Source organism: Ictidomys tridecemlineatus, chromosome 8 (genome assembly GCF_052094955.1).
Source record: "Ictidomys tridecemlineatus isolate mIctTri1 chromosome 8, mIctTri1.hap1, whole genome shotgun sequence".
NCBI classification, from domain to species: domain Eukaryota; kingdom Metazoa; phylum Chordata; class Mammalia; order Rodentia; family Sciuridae; genus Ictidomys; species Ictidomys tridecemlineatus.
The window spans coordinates 52,915,610-52,935,594 of NC_135484.1; the positions used below are offsets into that span (position 1 = coordinate 52,915,610).

At 40.2% G+C, this 19,985-nt stretch overlaps 1 protein-coding gene across 14 annotated transcripts in view; it reads left to right on the forward strand.

The window, feature by feature from the left end:
- Nucleotides 1–17,204: 17,204 nt before the first annotated feature.
- Cdk19 (cyclin dependent kinase 19) overlaps nt 17,205–19,985 on the forward strand; it is a 157,194-nt gene continuing 154,413 nt past the window's right edge. For 5 of the 14 annotated variants that reach the window (XM_078019494.1, XM_078019498.1, XM_078019495.1 and 2 more), the window contains exon 1: nt 17,735–18,048. Coding sequence is in view for 5 of the 14 variants with exons in the window: in XM_078019492.1 (XP_077875618.1) it covers nt 17,921–18,048 (128 nt within the window). In the remaining 9 variants the exon portion in view is untranslated. Of the gene's footprint in view, nt 17,635–17,732; nt 18,049–19,985 lie in introns of those variants that run through there. The other 9 variants (XM_078019496.1, XM_078019499.1, XM_078019500.1 and 6 more) reach the window with 6 other exon arrangements.

Sequence of the window (19,985 nt, forward strand, 5' to 3'; positions counted from 1 at the left end):
GTGTCAGGGAATAATTCCTGCTATTTTGGAGTTAGAAAGTTTAGAATTGGGACTAAAAAGTTTAGAATGCAAAAATGGCTGATAAATGTTAAATTTACAGGATTTCTCCCCCCTGAAAACATATTAAGTTAAAGAGATAAATAAGGTTTCTATGTAGTCTTGCTACTATTTTGAAGAAATTTGTTTTTTCTTTTTTTTGGATGGAAAGAAAAATGTCCACCAGCTCTCTGAAATAACTATCAGCTTGACAGTGGCATTGATGAACTTACTTTGTTGTTTTGCAGCACATTAGTGTATATTTGAGGACATCCTATATTTTCCCACATGTGATATACTAAAATATGATAATAAAAAGAACAAGCTGGATATAGTGGCTGAGGCAGGAGGTTTCCAAGTTCAATGTCAGCCTCAGCCATTTAGCAAGACCTTGTCTCAAAAAATAAAAAGGGCTGGGGATGCCAGGGTGGTGCATGCCTGTAATCCCAGGGGTTTTGGAGGCTGAGGCAGGAGGATTGTGAGTTCAAAGCCAGCCTCAGCAACTGGGAGGCATTAAGCAACTCAGTGAGATCCTGTCTCTAAATAAAATACAAAATAGGGCTGGGGATGTGGCTCAGTGTTTGAGTGCCCTTGAGTTCAATCCCCAGTACCCCTTATGCCCCCACCCCCCAAAAAACAGTTGGGGATATGGTTTGGTGGTTAAGCACCTCTGGGTTCAATCCCTGGTACCAATAAAAAAATTCTTATAATGCTTCTACAGAAAATAATTTTAAGTGGGGCTGGGGTTGTGGCTCAGTGGTAGAGCACTCACCTGGCACGTGTGATCCTCAGCACTAATAAAAATAAATAAATAATGGTGCTGTGTCCATCTACAACTAAAAATTAAAAAAATAATTTTAAGGATAATATATGTCTACTATGTTATGTTTCTGTAATTAAAGTAATACCATTTAAAGATGAAGAGGGAGTGCTTCATTAATATTTTTCTAGTTATTCTCTTTTATTCAAGAAAATAGAAGAAAATTCAATCTAGAGATACCAGATTCCCTCCTACTGCCACCAAATATGTCATAGGGTGAAGGCAAAATCCATCTTCCTGCCCCTGCCCTTTTTAAAGATGGCTTGTCATTCAGTGACAGAATCAAAACCTGGCACAGGACTGGGTTGAATCGTTATCCCTTCCAAATTTGTCTACCTGGAACCTATAAATGTGACCCTATGGAAACAGTTTTTGTTTTTGTTTTTTGCAGATGTTTTTAAGTTAAAATTAGTTTATAATGGGTTAGGATGGGCCCAAAATTCAATTTGACCATTATTTCTATATGAAGAGGTAAATTCAGACACAGAGGGAAAATGGCTAGGTGAAGACAAGGAAAGGGATTGGAGTTTTACATCCATTAAGTCAGCAATGCCAAAGACTGAAGGCAATCACCAGAAGTTCAAAGATGTTAAGGAAAGATTCTCTCCTCCACGCTTTAGAGAGAATATAGCCGTGTAGACATCTTGATTTTAGGCTCTTGGTCTCCAGAACTGTCAGGTAAGTAATTAGTACTTGTTGTTTTGTGTCAGCAGTTTGTGGTAATTTAGCACAGCAGCCCTAGAAAAGGAACCCAGGCATCAATCAAACTCCCCCTAAAGCCTATTAGTAGCAAGTGGGCAGCCTTTCCTAGTCTGATCTGCCTTCTCAACCAATAGAGAGATCCCACTGCCCTTCATTCCTCCTCCTTAGCTGCCCTGACACTAACTCTATTCTAAGGAGACCAGAATCTGTTTCCCCAATAGCCTTTAAGATTAGACCATTCTTATTGAAAGCAATTTCTTTATCACACTTCAAATCAATGTTTAATCCATACAAATATCCCTCCCAGAAGAGTAGCAGATATTTACATGGCTAGTGCACTGAAACCTGACTGGCCAGAGAATTGTTGCTGGTGGGGGGAAACAGAAAAGGCAAGGAAGGCCTCTTATATTTACCAAGACAATGAACATCTCAACAGCAATGGCAACTATACATTCTCGGTATTTCATAAGCCCTGTGACTCTTGCATACACTTTGAAGGGGAAAATAATGACTAATCTCAACCAAATATGAAGGGGAAAAAAAGGTTAGTAATTGTAATACATATGAAGTAGGATTTATGACAGTGCTATGGTTGGGATATGTTTTGAGAGTGTACCCGCATCTTCATGTGTTGAAATTTAACCCTCTTTGTGATGTATCCATTAAGAAGGTAGAAACCTAACATATGGTATCTAGAGGTAGAGCTTTTGGGAGGTGATTAGGATCAAATAAAGTCATCAGGGTAGGATTGTGTCCTGACGGTTTTTGCTGTCAGGCCTTTTGCTAAAGGCCTCTGTTTGGGCCCCAGTGTGGCAATGTGGGAGATGGTAAAATCTTTAGGTGATGAGGCTGTGTGGGAGGTTTTTAGGTCATTGGGGGAATGCCCTTGAAGGGGATTGTGGGCCCCTGGCCCCTTTCCTCTTTTGCTTCCTGGCCAAGAGATGAATGGATTTTGCTCCACCATGTGTTGCTGTTGTGATGTGATGCGTTGCCACAAGCCCAAAGCAAACAATCAGTAATGAACTGGGACCTCCAAAACTGAGCCAAAATAAACTTTTCCTCTTTGTAAGTTAATTATCTTTGGTATTTCATTATGGTGACTGAAAACTAATACAACTTTATAAGAAAAGGGAGAAGCTGGGCACATGCCTGTAATCCAACTGACTCAGGAGGTTGATCAGGAGGATTGCAAGTTTGAGGCCAGCCTCAGCGATTCATTGAGACCCTGTTTCAATTAAAAAAGAAAAGGAAAAAAAAAAACTAGCAAAAGGCTGGGGATGTAGCTGAATGGTAAAGTGCTCCTGGGGTCAATCCTCAGTAACAAATAAATAAATAAAAAGAAGCATATCATCAGGTGTAGCCCCTTAATCTTGGATCTCCAGAACAAACTTCTTTAAAAAGTTAACTCTTTTCTGTCTGGTGGCACATGCTTAGAGTTCCAGCTACTCATGAGGCTGAGGCAAGAAGACTGGTTGAGCCCAGAAGGTCATCCTGGGTAATACAGCAAGACCCCAAGTCTAAAAAGAAAAAAAAAAACTTAGCCTGCCTCAGATATTTCATCCTAGTAATGGAAAACAGACTAATCCAAGAGGATGAAATGTTTCAGTCGGATCATTTGATCTTGATAAATGGCAAAATCCTCTATAGTTTTAGAAACTTGGAGTTAAATCCCATCACTGACCAACTGTAACACTACAGAAATTATCCCCCTAGAACCTGTTTTCTTATCAGTAAAATGAGGATGAAACACACCTTCCTCATAGTGCAGAAATGAGGTAACTTAATTCTGGGATTCAATAAATGTTAGCTCTCATGTTCATTCCATTTTTCTTTTTTTAAAAAGTTATTTTTATTGTTATTTTTATGTATACATTATAGTAGAGTGTATTTTGGCATATTATACATACATGGAGTATAACTTATTCTAATTAGGATCCCATTCCTCTGGTTGTACATGATTTGAAGTTTCACTGGTCATGTATTTATATATGAACATAGGAAAGTTCTGTCCAACTCAGGCTACTGTCTTTCCTATTCCCATCCTTTCATTTCCCTTTGTCTAATCCAATGAACTTCTATTTTTCCCTCCCTCCATTCCACTTATTTTCTAAGAAATGTTCCCAAACCAATATTCTTTCCTTAAGCCCCAATGCTTTCTTCCCCTGTGCATGTGATCAAGTTTCCTACTTGATATGGAAATGTTATTATTTTTAATATAATGAGACTACAAATCTCTTAGCTTCTCAACTGAATTTTTTTTTTTTGATACTGGGGATTGAATTCAGGGGCACTTGACCACTGAGCCCTATCCCCAGCAAAATTTTGTATTATATTTAGAGCTAGGGACTCACTGTGGTGCTCATTGCCTTGCTAAATTGCTGAGGCTGGCTTTGAACTATTGATTCTCCTGCCTCTGCCTCTTGAGCTGCTGGAATTACAGGTGAGTGCCACTGCGACTGGCTCACCTGACTTTTTTTTCATGTGTGTGTAATCATACTCTCCCCATCCACCTTCTGAAGAAGACCTTTAACATATGAAGCTACATGTGCCTGGGTCCTCTTGTTGTTCCATAATTTAGTCCTAGTATTTCGTTAGGGTTCACTTTTTTTTTTCTTTTCACCAGCTGTTTTCAACCAATATATGAAAAGTTCCTTTCTTCTATAAAAAATAAACAAAATTCCCCAAACCTATTTACTGTGATAGCTTCAATCCTATCTTTCTCTCTCCTTTATTAGGTAAGCTCCTATCTTTTCCCATATACAGTTTATTTATTTAAAAGGAAACATCTCATGGATCAAAATTCAGAGAGGCATGCATGTAGTAAAATTCTATTGCCTACCACTGCATTTCAAGTATACAGTTCTCTTTCACTGAGCAGTTTCTTGAAACTTTTTAGAGATAAATGTATACATATACAGTGTACTTTTTTTTCACTTGCTATAGCCATAGCTTTTATTTATTTATTTTTCTTTTTTTTTATTGGTTGTTCACAACATTACAAAGCTCTTGAAATATCATATTTCATATATTAGATTGAAGTGGGTTATGAACTCCCAATTTTACCCCAAATGTAGATTGCAGAATCACGTCCATTACACATCCACATTTATACATAATGCCCTATTAGTAATTGTTGTATTCTGCTACCTTTCCTATCCCCTACTATCCCCCCTCCCCTTCCCTCACATCTTCTCTCTCTACCCCATCTACTGTAATTCATTTCTATCCTTGTTTATTTTCCCATTCCCCTCACAACCTCTTATATGTAATTTTGTATAGCAATGAGGGTCTCCCTTCATTTCCATGCAATTTCCCTTTTCTCTCCCTTTCCCTCCCATCTCATGTCTCTGTTTAATGTTAATCTTTTCTTCCTGCTCTTCCTCCCTGCTCTGTTCATAGTTGCTCACATTATATCAAAGAAGACATTTGGTATTTGTTTTTTAGGGATTGGCTAGCTTCACTAAGCATAATCTGCTCTAGTGCCATCCATTTCCCTGCAAATTCCATGATTTTGTCATTTTTAAGTGCTACGTAATATTCCATGGTGTATAAATGCCACATTTTTTTAATCCATTCATCTATTGAAGGGCATCTGGGTTGGTTCCACAGTCTAGCTATTGTGAATTGTGTTGCTATGAACATCGATGTGGCAGTATCCCTGTAGCATGCTCTTTTAAGGTCTTCAGGGAATAGTCTGAGAAGGGCAATACCAGGGTAAAATGGTGGTTCCATTCCCAGCTTTCCCAGGAATCTTCATACTGCTTTCCAAATTGGCCATACCAATTTGCAATTCCACCAGCAATGTACAAGTGTACCCTTTTCTCCACATCCTTGCCAGCACTTGTTGTTGTTTGACTTCATAGTGGCTGCCAATCTTACTGGAGTGAGATGGTATCTTAGGGTGGTTTTGATTTGCATTTCTCTGACTGCTAGAGATGGTGAGCATTTTTTCATGTACTTGTTGATTGATTGTATATCCTCCTCTGAGAAGTGTCTGTTCAGGTCCTTGGTCCATTTGTTGATTGGGTTATTTGTTATCTTATTGTCTAATTTTTTGAGTTCTTTGTATACTCTGGATATTAGGGCTCTATCTGAAGTGTGAGGAGTAAAAATTTGTTCCCAGGATGTAGGCTCCCTATTTACATCTCTTATTGTTTCTCTTGCTGAGAAAAAACTTTTCAGTTTAAGTAAGTCCCATTTGTTGATTCTTGTTATTAACTCTTGGGCTATGGGTGTCCTATTAAGGAATTTGGAGCCCGACCCCACAATATGTAGATGGGAGCCAACTTTTTCTTCTATCAGACACAGAGTCTCTGATTTGATATCAAGCTCCTTGATCCATTTTGAGTTAACTTTTGTGCATGGCGAGAGAAAGGGATTCAGTTTCATTTTGTTGCATATGGATTTCCAGGTTTCCCAACACCATTTGTTGAAGATGCTATCCTTCCTCCATTGCATGCTTTTAGCCCCTTTATCAAATATAAGATAGTTGTAACTTTGTGGATTAGTCTCTGTGTCCTCTATTCTATACCATTAGTCCACCCACCTGTTTTGGTACCAGTACCATGCTGTTTTTGTCACTATTGCTCTGTAATATAGTTTGAAATCTGGTATCGCTATACCGCCTGATTCACACTTCCTGCTTAGAATTGCTTTTGCTATTCTGGGTCTTTTATTTTTCCATACGAATTTCATGATTGCTTTATCTATTTCTACAAGAAATGCCATTGGGATTTTGATTGGCATTGCATTAAACCTATAGAGAACTTTTGGTAATATCGCCATTTTGATGATGTTAGTTCTGCCTATCCATGAACAGGGTATATTTTTCCATCTTCTAAGATCTTCTTCTACTTCTCTCTTTAGGGTTCTGTAGTTTTCATTGTATAAATCTTTCACCTCTTTTGTTAGGTTGATTCCCAAGTATTTTATTATTTTTTTTGAGGATAATGTGAATGGAGTGTTTTTCCTCATTTCCGTTTCAGAAGTTTTGTCGCTGATATACAGAAATGCCTTTGATTTATGCGTGTTGATTTTATATCCTGCCACTTTGCTGAATTCATTTATTAGTTCTAGTAGTTTCTTTGTAGACTCTTTTGGGTCTTCTAGGTATAGAAGAATCATGTCGTCCGCAAATAGTGATAATTTAAGTTCTTCTTTTCCTATTTTTATGCCTTTAATTTCTTTTGTCTGTCTCATTGCTCTGGCTAGTATTTCAAGGACTAAATTAAATAGAAGTGGTGAGAGAGGGCATTCCTGTCTTGTTCCAGATTTTAGAGGGAATGCCTTCAACTTTTCTCCATTCAGAATGATGCTAGCCTGAGGCTTAGCATAGATAGCTTTTACAATGTCAAGGTAAGTTCCTGTTATCCCTAGTTTTTCTAATGTTTTGAACATAAAGGGTTGCTGTACTTTGTCGAATGCGTTCTCTGCGTCTATCGAGATGATCATATGGTTCTTATCTTTAAGTCTATTGATGTGGTGAATAACATTTATTGATTTCCGTATATTGAACCATCCTTGCATCCCAGGGATGAATCCTACTTGATCATGGTGCACAAGTTTTTTGATGTGTTTTTGTATTCGATTCACCAGAATTTTATTGAGGATTTTTGCATCTAGGTTCATTAGAGATATTGGTCTGTAGTTTTCTTTCTTTGAGGTATCTTTGTCTGGTTTCGGAATCAGGGTGATGTTGGCCTCATAGAATGAATTTGGAAGAGCTCCCTCTTTTTCTATTTCCTGAAATAACTTGAAACGTATTGGTATTAATTCTTCTTTAAAGGTTTTGTAAAACTCCGCTGTATACCCATCCAGTCCTGGGCTTTTCTTGGTTGGTAGTCTTTTGATTGCTTCTTCAATTTCATCCATTGATATTGGTCTGTTCAAATTGTGTGTATCCTCCTGACTCAGTCTGGGCAAATCATATGACTTAAGAAATTTATCGATGTCGTCACTATCTTCTATTTTATTGGAATATAGATTTTCAAAATAGTCTTCTGTATTTCTGTAGCATCTGTTGTGATATTGCCTTTTTCATGTATGTAATTTTTGTATGTTAGTAATTTGAGTTCTCTCTCTTCTTCTTCTTCTCTTCATTAGCATGGCTAAAGCATTTGCTGTTGTTTTGCTCTTCCTTTTCTAGGGCTTTGAGATGAAGTGTGAGCTCATTTATTTGTTGGTTTTTTCTTTTTTTAAGGAATGACCTCCAGGTGATGAATTTCCCTCTTAAAACTGCTTTCATTGTATCCCATAGATTCGGATATGTTGTGTCTGTATTTTCATTTATCTCTAAGAATTTTTTTATTTCCTCCTTTATGTCTTCTGTAACCAATTGATCCTTCAGTAACATATTGTTCATTTTCCATGTGATGTAGGATTTTTCCTTCCTTCTTTTATCATTGATTTCCAGTTTCATTCCATTATGATCATTTAAAATGCATGGTATTATCTCCACCCCTTTATATTTACTGAGGGTTGCCCTATGGCATAATATATGGTCTATTGTTGAGAAGGATCCATGTGCTGCTGAGAAAAAAGTATATCCATTTGATGATGGTTGATATATTCTATATATGTCAGTTAAGTCTAGGTTATTGATTGTGGTATTGAGTTCTATAGTTTCTTTATTCAACTTTTGTTTGGAGGATCTGTCCAATGGTGAGAGAGGTGTGTTGAAGTCACCCATAATTATTGTGTTGTGGTCTATTTGATTCTTAAACTTGAGGAGAATTTGTTTTATGAATGTCATAGCACCATTATTTGGTGCATAAATATTGATAATTGTTATGTCTTGTTGGTGAATGGTTCCTTTTAACAGTATGTAATGTCCTTCTTTATCCCTTTTGAGTAAATTAGTCTTGAAGTCGATTTTATTCCATATGAGGATGGCCACCCCTGCTTGCTTATGAGGACCGTGTTCGTGGTATATTTTTTCCCAACCTTTCACCTTCAGCCTGTGTATGTCTTTTCCAATCAGATGTGTCTCCTGGAGGCAGCATATTGTTGGATTTGTTTTTTTAATACATGATACCAGCCTATGTCGCTTTATTGGAGAGTTTAAGCCATTAACATTTAGAGTTACTATTGATATATGGTTTGTACTTCCAGCCATGTTTGATTATTTATCCTTTTTTTTAAAAAAATTAGTTTGTTTCTCCATGATTATCTTTCCCCTCGCCCTCTGTCTTTACCGAGGCACTTCCCACTGATGGTTTTGGTTATTGTTTTTCATTTCTTCCTCGTGTAGTGTTTTGCTCAAAATGCTTTGCAATGCTGGTTTTCTGGCTGCAAATTCTTTTAACTTTTGTTTATCATGAAAGATTTTTATTTTGTTGTCATACCTGAAGCTTAATTTTGCTGGATACAGAATTCTTGGTTGGCATCCATTGTCTTTCAGTGTTTGAAATATATTGTTCCATGACCTTCTTGCTTTCAGTGTCTGTGATGAAAAATCTGTTGTTAATCTTATTGGTTTACCCCTGAATGTAATCTGCCTTCTTTCTCTTGTAGCTTTTAATATTTTCTCTTTGTTTTGTGTATTGGATATCTTCATAACAATGTGTCTTGGCGTTGGTCTACTGTGATTTTGTGTGCTTGGTGTCCTGTATGTATCTTCAATTTGTATATCTGTTTCCTTTTTTATTTCTGGAAAGTTTTCTGTAATTATTTCATTCAGCAGGTTACTCATTCCCTTGGTTTGAATCTCTGTACCTTCTTCTATCCCGATGACTCGTAGGTTTGGTTGTTTTATGTTATCCCATAACTCTTGGATGTTTTTCTCGTGATTTTTTACCAGCCTTTCTGAGTTGGCTAGATTCTTTTCAAGATGATATATTTTGTCTTCATTATCTGACGTTCTGGCTTCTACTTGCTCCACTCTGTTAGTGATACTCTCAATTGAGTTTTTAATTTGGTTTATCATTTCCTTCATTTCTAGAATTATTGTTTGATTATTTTTTATAATCTCTATCTCCTGATAAAGATGCTTAACTTCTTATTTTATCTGTTTATGTAATTCATTCTCAATGTGTTCTTTCCCTGCTTGAATTTGCTGTCTCGTATCCTCTTTAAGGTTCCATTCCATCTGTCTAAGGTGTTCCTTGAGTTCTTTATATGACCATTTTTATGATGACTCTAGGTCCTCCTGAATATTTAGGCTGTCCTGCATTGTTTGCACTCCTTTTCTTTTCTTTTTTTTTTTTAAAGAGAGAGTGAGAGAGGAGAGAGAGAGAGAGAGAGAGAGAATTTTTAATGTTTTATTGTTTAGTTCTCGGCGGACACAACATCTTTGTTGGTATGTGGTGCTGAGGATCGAACCCGGGCCGCACGCATGCCAGGTGAGCGCGCTACCGGTTGAGCCACATCCCCAGCCCCATGTACTCCTTTTCTTCCTTGCTTTTTCAAGCTGCTCATGTTACTTCTTGTTCTGTTTGACTGCTGAGTTATTGTTACTCCTATAAATTTATTTGATGCTTGGGAGGAAAGGTATTAGAAGGGAAGAAGTCACTAAAGAGAATGAGAGTAAGCAGGTAGAATTCAAGGAAGGGGAAATAAGAAAATTGAAAAGAAATGAAAAGACAAAAGAAGACAAAAAATAGGTAATAAAAAAAGAAAATTAAAAAAAATAATAAAAAAAAAATTAAAATTAAAATTAGAAGAAAAAAATTTTTTAAAAAATTGAAAAAAAATTTAAAAAACAACAAGAAAGAAAGATGAAAATGAAAGAAAAAACCAAATAAAAAAAAAGGGAAAAAGAAAAAAAAAACTAATAAATGCAGTCTTAGAGTTTGATTAACTTCTCTTCCAGTAGGTGGCGCTGTGCCCACCAGGCCAAGTTTCTCCTGTCAATAGGCGGGAACCAATCACTGTGCAGCAGCTCCTCCTCCCAGACTGGGCGAGTCTTCAATCCTGAGTGCCTAGGGCCTCCTCTTGTGTCTAGTCACTTCCCCACTTTTCCTCTAGCCAGGCACCTCTCATGGGTGCCGCTCACTACAATACTGGCTATACGCCAGGTCTGCTGCTCCCAGGAGCCCTGTTTTCATGAACGACTGGGCACACTCTCCCTGTCTGCCATTCCCTCAGACCCTAAGTTTGTAGAGCTTGGGGCTGAGAATTCTCAGCGAATTTTACTTGCCCTCCGGTAGCCACGCCCCTGGTAGCTGGTGCAAGAGACCTCAGTTGTCAGCACTGGTGGGAGCAGTAGTCGGGAGTTCCGCACCGCGGGTCCCACGCCAAGTCTGATTCCCTCGGTCTGGGTATCGCACTCACGGGAGAGCTGGGAGGGGCCCTTAAGGTTTCCCTGATGTGTGGAGAGGAAAGGCTAGGGGATTACACACCTGTAGCCCCAGGTTTCAATGAAGTTATCTCCTCTGCCGCAGTCTGGTGACGTCAGTTCTCTGCCATGGTGGGATCTCTTGCAAATGGCGACAGTTCGTTTCCCTTTGCCGGGTGACCAATGCAACGGGTGGGTCCTTACTGTCTCTCCCAAGCCCTGTTTCAAACCTGTGGCCATTACCTATGAAGTCTGGGTTGGCATTTACCTCCGTAGGATCAGAAGGGCTGACCAGTTGTTTCAGCCGGATGGATTAGTGCTGAGTCACAGCTGTTTGTCTGCGGGAAGCAGGCGAATGGGAGCTTGAATTCAGCTGATCCGGGCTCAGTGTGTGTTCTGAGAGGCCCAGACTGTTCGCCCCAGATCCATGTCAGCTCAGCACTGCCTAGTGATCCATTTCCTGGCTCTCAGGGTTCTCTCTGTGGTTTGTTTTCAGATTCTGCATAGCACAGACACCTGGGCTCCAGATTCAGGACAGAAAGCCTACAAAAAGATTGAAAAAATGGCCTACAGTGTACTTTTTTTCTGATAAAATGTTGCATATTATGTATACTCTTCTATTCTTTTTTTCCTGCTTAAATGTATATTTGAGTTTTTTTCATACCAGTACATAAATAATTTCCTCATTGTTCATGTCTAGAGAAAATCAGATAGCAAGATGAGATTAGACATGCAGGAGATTACTGGAGGAAATGCCTTTGAGGGAAGATGGAAAGGGAGCTGGGGGAACCATCAGATTATGATGTAGATTTGATCTCTGTGAAGAAGAGAGGGAAGGAAAGAGATTGGGCAGGAAGTTACTCAGACTGTGGCACAATTTCAGGAAAGTTTTAGCCAGGGGATACAGGGAATCTTCAAGCAAATTTCATCAGAATCCTTTTTTCTTAAAAGAATGGGCCTGTTTTAACATCCTTGTTATGCTCAGCCATGCTAGGAACAATCATTGGAAGGATGGCCTTAGTACAAATGCAGTGGTAGATGGAGAAGGAAATCTTAGAGTACTATTTTCACAGTTTTTACATTACTTTTAAGGTTACATAATAAACAATCCACTGATGGGTATGTTATGATTTATTTACCCAGTGCCCTCCTGAATGAATTTGTGTGTGTGTGTGTGTGTGAGAGAGAGCAAGCATGTGTGCTGGGGATTGAACTCAGGGCTGATGAACATTTTTGTTGTTTCCTGTCCTTTCCTATTACAAACAGCATGATATCATCTTGCACATGTTAATTTTTACAAGTTGGGTGCCTGGAAGAAAAAAACAGGTGCCCAGTGAAGTGGACTCTAAGATAGATATTAACATGTTGTCAGTTAGGAAGTGTTCTTGTGATCAATATCTATTAGAAGGGAAAGGAAGAAAGCAAGCAGGATTGGGGAAATTGAGAAGCTGATGCGCATATATTCTTTTTTTATTTTAAAAAATATCTTTATTTATTTATTTAATGTGGGGCTGAGGATCAAACCCAGGGCCTTGCACGCACTAGACGAGTGCTCTACCTCTGAGCCACAACCCCAGCTCCCCTCTTTCTTTATTTTTTAATGTGATTTTTTTAGTTGTAGAAGGACACAATACCTTTATTTTATTTTTTTTTAATTAAAAAAATTTTTTTTGTAGTTGTAGATGTGGACAGCATCTTTGTTTATTTTTATGTGGTGCTGAGGATTGAACCCAGTGCCTCACATGTGCAAGGCAAGCACTCTGCCACTGAGCCCAAGCCCCAGCCCTGCAATGTATTCTTTATTTTTTCATTTTTTTTAGTTGTAGTTGGACACAACGCCTTTATATTATTTATTTATTTTTATGTGGTGCTGATGATCGAACCCAGCGCCTTGCACGTGCCGGTTGAGCACTGTACCGCTGAGCCACAACCCCAGCTCCTACAATGTATTCTTAATGATGGCCCAGGTTTACCTCCAAGGAGTTCACAATATCCAATGTGGTGTGAAAGATCTGAATTTTTGTATCTCTGCATTGATAGTCATTGGATGTAGGGTTACTCTAGGAAAACGACAAGATCCTAGACCAATACAATTCCAGAAGAGTGCTGACAGTTTAGGGCTATAGCAGCAGTCTGAGCAAGCAGTTGAGGAATAGATTTTTTTTTTTTTTGGTACTAGAGATTGAACCCCAGGGTGCTTAACCACAGAGCCATTTCCCCAGCCCTATCTATCTATCTATCTATCTATCTATCTATCTATCTATTTATTTACTTATTTATATTTTGAGACAGTCTTGCTAAGTTGTTTAGGGCTTTCCTTAGTTGCTGAGGCTGGCCTTGAATTGGAATCCTCTTGCTGTAGCCTCCCAAGTTGCTGGGATTATAGTCGATGAGATTACGGGTGTACAACACAACTCCTGGCAGATAGTTTTGTTCTAAAGAGCTCCTGGGATTTTCATAACATCCAAAACAAGGAGTATGACTGTAGGGTAAATCCTAGGCAGTACTGCTGAGTCTTAGAATACATACCTTTTTTTTTAATTTTAAATTTTTGTTGTAGAAGGACACAATACCTTTATTTTATTTATTTCTTTTTTTATGTGGTGCTGAGGATCACACGTGTCAGGCAAGTGTTCTGCCACTGAGCTGCAACCCCAGCCCCAAACATATACCTTTGAAATTTATTTTTTGGGTACCAGAGATTCAACCCAGGGGTGCTCAAATGCTGAGCCACATCCACAGTCCTTTTTATGTTTTATTTTGAGACAGGGTCTTGCTAAATTGCTGAGGCTGGCCTTGAACTTGTGATCCTCTTGCCTCAGCCTCTGAAGTTGCTTGGATTACAGGTGTATACCATCTCACTGGGCTCTGATTTCTTTCCTGATGCCCTATGGACACTTCAAAGTCAATATGCCCCACCAAATTCATCATGTTTATCTCAAAAAATTGCTGTTATTCAGTATTCCTTAGTTTTCCAAAGTTTGTACCATACTGCTGAAGTAAAAAACCTTGAAGCCATCTTGGATTCTTCTCTCTTCCTTAACACTACTTTTAATTAATCATCAAGTTCTGTTGAATTTTATTTCTAAATAATTCCAATATCTGACTTTTCTCATAACCACCACTGCTATGCCATAGTTCATATCTCTTTCTTTAACCAGTATTAATGTGATAGCTTTTTACTCTTATTAGCTGCTAAATGGGAAAGCCATCTTACAAAGAACCAGCCAAGGTCACCAAGCCATTCTGACAATCTTTGAGGCACTTAGAGTAAACTTGGCTCATTGTAAATATTAAAATGATCATACCCAGAAGCATTTACAACCACCATTTTTCTTTTCTTTTTGTCATACTGAGAATTGAACACAAGGGTTGTTCTACCACTGAGCTCCATCCCCAGCAGTTCCCCCATTCTTTTTAAAGTTGAGACAGGGTCTTGCCGAATTTCCCAGGCTGACCTTGAATTTGCTATCCTCCTGCCTACAGTCTCCTGAGTAGTTGGGAATTTATACAAGTACTGCAGCAACTGACCACATATTTTCTTTCTTTTTTTTTTTCAATTTGTAGTTGTGTATGGACAGCATGCCTTTGTTTATTTTTATGTGGTGCCAAGACTCAAACTCAGTGCCTCACACATGTTAGGCAAGCACTCTGCCACTGAGCTATAGCCCAGTCCCACACTTTTCCTTTTTTTTTTCTTTGCATCTTTTCTTTTTAAACATGTGCTCAATGATCTTCAGATGAGCACGTTCAGAAATGGGTCTGTCATGGCTCCTTTTTAAAAATACAACCTTAAACTAAGCATGCCCAGAAATTTACACTTTAAACTGAGCATGCACAGATATGTGCCTGCCTCTGCATGTACTTTTCTGAATGAACATGGGATAATCTCCCTGAATAAAATCCCCATGCTTCTGTCCCTCAGGGAGAGTATAACTTTGCAACAACCCCTGTGCTCTCTTTATTTGCTGTAACAAATTTTTCTCCATTCTTTTATATCCTGGTTGTATTTTTGGCTTTGTACTCACCAAGATGCAAACCCACTGGATTCAGTTACATTCTTACCTTCCTCCAACCTATTCTGAATACTGTTGTCAGAAGGATTTTTTTTGAACAAGCAAAACTGGTTATATTTCTCCTCAGCACAAAATTCTTTCCCATTGCAAATAGAATGATGAAATCTAAAACTGCTACAATAACTCTTCATAGTTGATCTTTGCTTATCTGTCTAGTCTTTTCTTATCTATTCCTTTTCCTTGACTTAATCTGTAATATTTAGACAGGGTGCATTTCTCAGAATATATATTATAATGTGTACGTACGTATACACACACACACACACACACACACACACACACACACTGTTCTTCTTGAAAGTTTCCTGCTCTCTCCCCCACTGGCCCTTCAAGTAAGATCCTATTACTTGTGAATTTACCTCTTCATGAAATCTACTCTGACTCACCTAGAACTCAACCTGTTAAATTTTATTTTTTTTATTCACATAGCTCTTTTTATATATTTATTTTTTAGTTTTAGGTGGACATAATATCTTTATTTTATTTTTATGTGGTGATGAGGATCAAACCCAGTGCCTCACACATGCCAGGCAAGCATGTTACCACTTGAGCCACATCCCCAGCCCCACACAGCTTATTTTTAACTTGCTTGCATGTTTATTTAGTAGTTTTAGTTGTCTGATGGAAAAAGACCATTTTTTCCCTGCTGTCTCCAGCACATCTATCAAGACAGCAACTCAGATTCTTGACTGAAGGTAACTTCAACTTCTCAGGAAGGGGCTGTTGTAGTTAAAAATCCTGACTCCTTCATTCTAGTTTCCAAGATACTTTGAAAACCTATCAGATAGTTAATTTTTTTAAAATGATAGTTTATTTTCCTATAATTTCAGGTAGAATTGGCCATACTGCCTTCATTCTCCTGATTGTTGCATATGCCCTATCTTAGCACCAATCACGTTTAAGTCTGTATCTTATGCATCTGAGATAATAGGTAGCAGAATACAAAAGTCACTAATATGCCATTATGTAAAAATGTGAGTGTGTAACTGATGTGATTCTGCAATTTGTATTTGGGGTAAAAAATGGGAGTTCATAACCCACTTGAGACAATGTATGAAAGATGATATATCATGAGCTTTGTAATGTTTTGAGCAACCAATAAAAAAAAAAGAAAGGGAAAATGACTTCTTTCTCCCCTTCTATGTTGTTTGATCTGTGAATTAAATTGACCTGGTTAACAGGAAAACAACCCAGGCTGGCCCTGAACTCCTGGGTTCAAGAGATTCTCCTGATGCAGCCTCCCAAGTCACTGAGACTACAGGTTGTCAGCCATGCCTGTGCAAAAGAACAAATTTAATTATATATGGAGTTCCACCAAATGAGACTCAAGGGCTAGATGAGTAAAGCTTATGTAACATTCTGACTTACAGAAAGGAACCGGGACTTGGAGTTTTGGGGGATAGTGGAGGCAAATTAAAGAAAGATGAGGGGAGGAAGCGAAAGGTGAATAAAAGTTGTCTTGTTTTGAAGATAGTCTCTTGGGTGACAAAAGTTGCCTAGGAATAGCTGTCTTCCTGATACAGATACCTTTATTAATGAAGGTTTCTTTTATAGATGTATATTTCTCTTTACAAAAGGGTTGTTTTGTATTTTATTTTAGGCAGTGGAAGGGAGCTGATAAGCTTTTCTTGTGTTGGTTGGTTCTCAAGGTTTTTAGCTCAAAATAATCAATATGCCAGAGGGGCATATTTTAGCAAGGCACAATCTGGTCTCCTAAAGTCATGTTTTGGTGTAGTATATCCTGAGTCCCAACACTATAATGAGTCAATGCTCACCCTGATTAAAGGCACTTTCTGAAACATTCCAGGATAATTTCCCAATTATGAATAGACGGCAAAAAAAAATTCACAAAAAATTTTAAGGCAAAATGATTGCTTTAAAAACGCTTTATCTTCCAGACACTTTAATTGTCCTTAGACAGATGGCTAAACCTTGGCTAGGGGAAACGCATATGCTAGGAGAAAACCCACTAAAACGCTAAGAAAAGGATGATTGGCTGCTGAGGCTCAGAAATTACATGTTCCCCTCAGACAAACACAAGAACTAGGAAACCGCTGAACATTCAGGTTTTGAAATACGATTTTTGCACCGCAAAGAAAAAATATTAACCTATCAGGAAGAACCCAGCAATTCCAATTACCAATCAACAGCGGGAAAGAAGCCAAAGCCTAAGGATACCCACGCACCAAAGAGGACGTCATTCTTTAGTCTCCACCAATGAGTGGCTGGCTGGGGGCGGAGCAATAGGCGGACCAACTGCAGTAGAAAATAAACAATCCTCAGCACATTCTCCTAACCGTAGTGTCTGCTTCTCAAGCCACTGGAGCAAACTCCCGGGCAAGGCAGTTAGATGCTTTCCACTCTCCTCCTCGCTTAGGAACGGTTAGAAAAGGAACATCATCTTTTTAGTAGAGACAGGGCGTTCTTTCCATCCGCTCCCACAGGCTCGCAAAAACCTCACCTTAACTTTTCGCTTTCTACCTTTACAGGAACTGGGAATTCAGCGCTACCTGGGTTGGGGCGGCGCCAGTGCGCAGGCGTGCATGCCTTGTTGGGGGCGAGGCTGTGGAAGCCCAAGGAAACCTGGGAGCTGTATTTCTCCAGCCCGAGAAAATTCCACCGCTCCTAAGGCCTCGGGGACTACATTTCCCAGGAGCCTCCGCGATCTTGAGGCGGGCGGGCTGGTTCGTTAATGAGTTCGAGGAAGCCGCAGCGCGGCCCACCAGGTTCCAAAACAAGGAAATGAAGGGGGGAGGCGGGACTGGGGGTGCCTGCGGGAGCCGCCGCCGCCGTGGAGGAGGAGGAGGTGGAGGAGGAGGAGGAGGTGGTGGTGGCTGCCGCGGCCGCCGAGGAGTCCCTTGCTGAACGCGGACCGCAGAGTGGCGGGCGGCGCGCGCGCGTGCCCGAGAGGTGGTTGTTGGAGAAGTGGAGCGGCGGTCGCGGGGGGAGGAGGAGGAGGGACTGAGCGGCGGCGGCCCCCGCGTCCCGGTGCCTCTATGGGGGAAGCAGACAATGGATTATGATTTCAAGGCGAAGCTGGCGGCGGAGCGGGAGCGGGTGGAGGATTTGTTTGAGTACGAAGGGTGCAAAGTGGGACGCGGCACCTACGGGCACGTCTACAAGGCGAGGCGGAAAGATGGGTAAGAGCACGGGCGGGGGGAGTGGGCTCGCCCTGGTGCTCGCCCTGGATGCGGCTGGGCGGGATGGGTGGGTCGGAGCTCTGTCGGGCCGAGCCAGAGGGGCGAGGCTGAGGTGGTCGCGGGGCCGAGTCCAGGGACTGACTTGAGGGAAGCCCTTCTGCCCGCCCCCGCGCGGCCCGTCGCGCCCCTCGAACTCCCGCAGCGCAGCCCAGTCCGGGGCGTCGGTCCCGTCGCGGTGGACGCCCACCGCTTGTTGAGAACTGGCTGCGGGACATGAGTTGGGACCTCCGTTGGAGGTGGAGTTTGTGGGGTCTGGTCTCTTGGGGAGACGCCGAGGGCTCTGCTGATGAGTTGCCGCTCTGGCCCTGGGGTAGTGACGGTCGTCGTGGAACTTCCAATCGGCTGAGCGCTTCCCGGGGGCGGCGGTTTGAAACCTCGCCCGGGAGTCCGTCGGGCGGACGAGCGCTGGGGTCCTAGTGGGCCCTCGGGTCTGACTCCTGGGCACCACCCTACCCGGCCCCTGAGCACAGTTTTTCCGGTGCCTGTCGTATACCTGGCTACTTCTCGAGCCCTCTTCTGCCCCCAATTTCGCAGTCTTACGTTCTGAATTCTGCATCTTCCTCCGCAAGGTGGGACCTCGTGTTTTTTTTTTTTTTTTTTTTTTTTTGCCAGCATTAACTTTAGAGTTCTCTTAGACTTTGATGCCTTCCTCCTCCTTTCCCCCTTGGGTGTCTTAGGTATTTTGAGGTCCTACACTCCATCCTCTACCAATGATTGAGTGCTAAGGTTTATCCAGGACCTTGATTATCAACGGAATACGAGTGACAGAGCTGGGCCTGAACCTTTGTTTTCCTGGGAGTTGAGGGGGGACTGTAGGAAACCCCTTGGGAAGCTTCTTCTGATTGTTGTCTTAGAAGCTAAAACAAGCTAGATAATATATTGAGATCGCCTATTCGTCCTGGAGGGCGAATGCTCTCCTACAGCCGGACAGGTGGAACCAGCTCCCTGCCTGGGAAGTCTAGGTTTAAACCAACTGTCACCTCTGTCCCATTCTGGCAGGAATTCTCCTCCCCCAGGGTTGGGAAGCTCTGGAAAATCTGCTAGTCCCTCTTAGACTCTTAAGACTGCTGACTTGTAGGGAAGAGAGAGTTTTTAGAATTGTAACAGAATGTTTTTGAATAAACGAATTTTTAGCCACAATGACATCAGTAAGATCTGGAGTGCTACTTATCTTTCTGCATGCACTATTGTAATTCGATATGGTTGCTTTGAAAACTCTGGGATCAAAGTATATAGGTGATGTGTGAACTAATTTCATAAAAGGAACAACAAAATACAACCTTATAGGTGTACTATAAAGTACCATGGAAATTACAAAGTATTATTTGAATTTAAAGGATTATTATTCTTGCATAAAATTTTTTTTCTCTTGTAGTAACTCACAGGCCAGTACCACTCGATTGTTTTTCATAAGTCATTTAATTACCAGGTGTTCCAGAATGCACATCACCTAATGTAAGATACTATAATTGACTTGTACTTTGTTTTTGGAATATCCACTCTACTTGTTATACTGGTGTTTCTGTGGGAATCTTATTAGATATTTGGGGAAAGTGCATCCATTTTTACTGTTTGGACGTTGTCCTAATAATGTAATTCAGAGGTGGTTCTTTTTTCCCCTCATATTCCTTAGGTTAACTTTGTAATGTGCTTTATATTGAATTTTTTAAATGTATTTTTTGTTAAAGTAGCTCTCTTTCAGCCGGCAACTTTTGAGAAAAGTTTAAAAAATTCTGCTTCTGATTTGCATTTGAATAGTATTCCTGCTTCTGTTTGTTATTTTTTAATATTTCTTCCTCTAATAAAATTCTTGATTTGAATACACCTCCTTCTTGAGTGAAATTTGTTAATTAGAATTAATAAAGTTTCTTTTGTAT